Source organism: Colobus angolensis, unplaced genomic scaffold (genome assembly GCF_000951035.1).
Source record: "Colobus angolensis palliatus isolate OR3802 unplaced genomic scaffold, Cang.pa_1.0 Scaffold130, whole genome shotgun sequence".
NCBI classification, from domain to species: domain Eukaryota; kingdom Metazoa; phylum Chordata; class Mammalia; order Primates; family Cercopithecidae; genus Colobus; species Colobus angolensis.
The window spans coordinates 496,133-497,306 of record NW_012114253.1 but is presented as its reverse complement, the minus strand read 5'-3'; the positions used below and the strand labels follow the sequence as shown (position 1 = coordinate 497,306).

Here is a 1,174-nt window from a genome sequence, read left to right as displayed (position 1 = left end):
ATAGAGCAGACTCCTCTAGGCCCTCGGAGAGGCTCCTTTGGTGTCCTGGACCTCCCTGAAGCTCAGTCCCTAAGGTGACAACTGATCTAGGAAGGTAGCACATCCGGCTTCCTGCGGGTCCTCCTCCCAGAAGCCCTGTGGCTGAACCGGATCTGAGTTTCCTGGTTCCTGTCTGGCAGAAGGGGAGCAGATCTCCTTCCTGCCTCCTCTCCCCAGGCTCTAGCCCTGGCCCCAAATCTCCATGGCAACCCCTGGACACAGTTCTGAACCACAGGAGGAGGATCTGGAAGGTGGAGCACGAAGATCATAGTGAAGAGACCAGGGGGCTGGAGGACTTGCCTCCTTCTTCTCCTTGTGTCCCACCAGCCTCCCTGCTGGCCTGACCAGGCCCCATACCCCAGTCTCCCCAGAAACCCCAAGCTGAAGATTCTATGGGTCTGCCCCATTGCTGGGCACAGCAGAGCCTGGATGGAGGCTTGTCTTCTGCAGTTGCCCCAAAGGTTGCTCTTGCTGGGGGCAGCCGCCCTGACTGCAACTGCTTTGGAGACAGGTAAGTATGAGGGGGCTTGGTTGGGGTACCCAGAAAACTTGGGCCCCCACCATCCTTAGAGACTGTGTCTCCCCAGTCAGCACTCGTCTTGCTGGGCTGAGACCTGTGAGTTGGAGGAGGCTGGGAAACTGTGTCTGGTCTTGCTTGGCATCCCCAAGTCCAACCCTAAGCCTTCTGGAAGGCTGGACCTCCCCGTCACCTAGAAGCAGGAGTCTGGGAGTGGGCAGGACAGCCCTCAGGGCCTGCTTTGCAAAACTCTGCAGGCTTTGGATTCAGAGAAGCTGCATTTATACACTCTGCCACTTCTTCTGTTTGTACCTTTGAGATCATTGTTTCAACTCTCTGAATTTCTTTGGCAGTAAAATGAAAATAATAGGCCCTTGCCCCTTAAAGGCAATGATTATTGTGCATATGAGATAAGCCATGCAAGACACTTCACAATGCCTGGCACATAAAAGGTGCCCAATTCCTGGCCGGGCATGGTGGCTCACGCCTGTAATCCCAGCACTTTGTGATGCTGCGGCGGGCGGATCAGGAGGTCAGGAGTTCGAGACCAGTCTGGCCAACATGGTGAAACCCCATCTCTACTAAAAATACAAAAATTAGCTGGGCATGGTGGCATGT

General features: G+C 54.9%; 1 protein-coding gene across 1 annotated transcript in view; it reads left to right on the top strand.

Moving 5' to 3' along the window:
* The first annotated feature begins 468 nt into the window (after positions 1-468).
* Positions 469-1,174, top strand: part of LDLRAD2 (low density lipoprotein receptor class A domain containing 2) — a 16,448-nt gene continuing 15,742 nt past the window's right edge. Inside the window, exon 1 of the mRNA XM_011934065.1 lies at positions 469-550. Within this exon, the coding sequence (XP_011789455.1) occupies positions 469-550 (82 nt within the window). The remainder of the gene's footprint in view (positions 551-1,174) is intronic.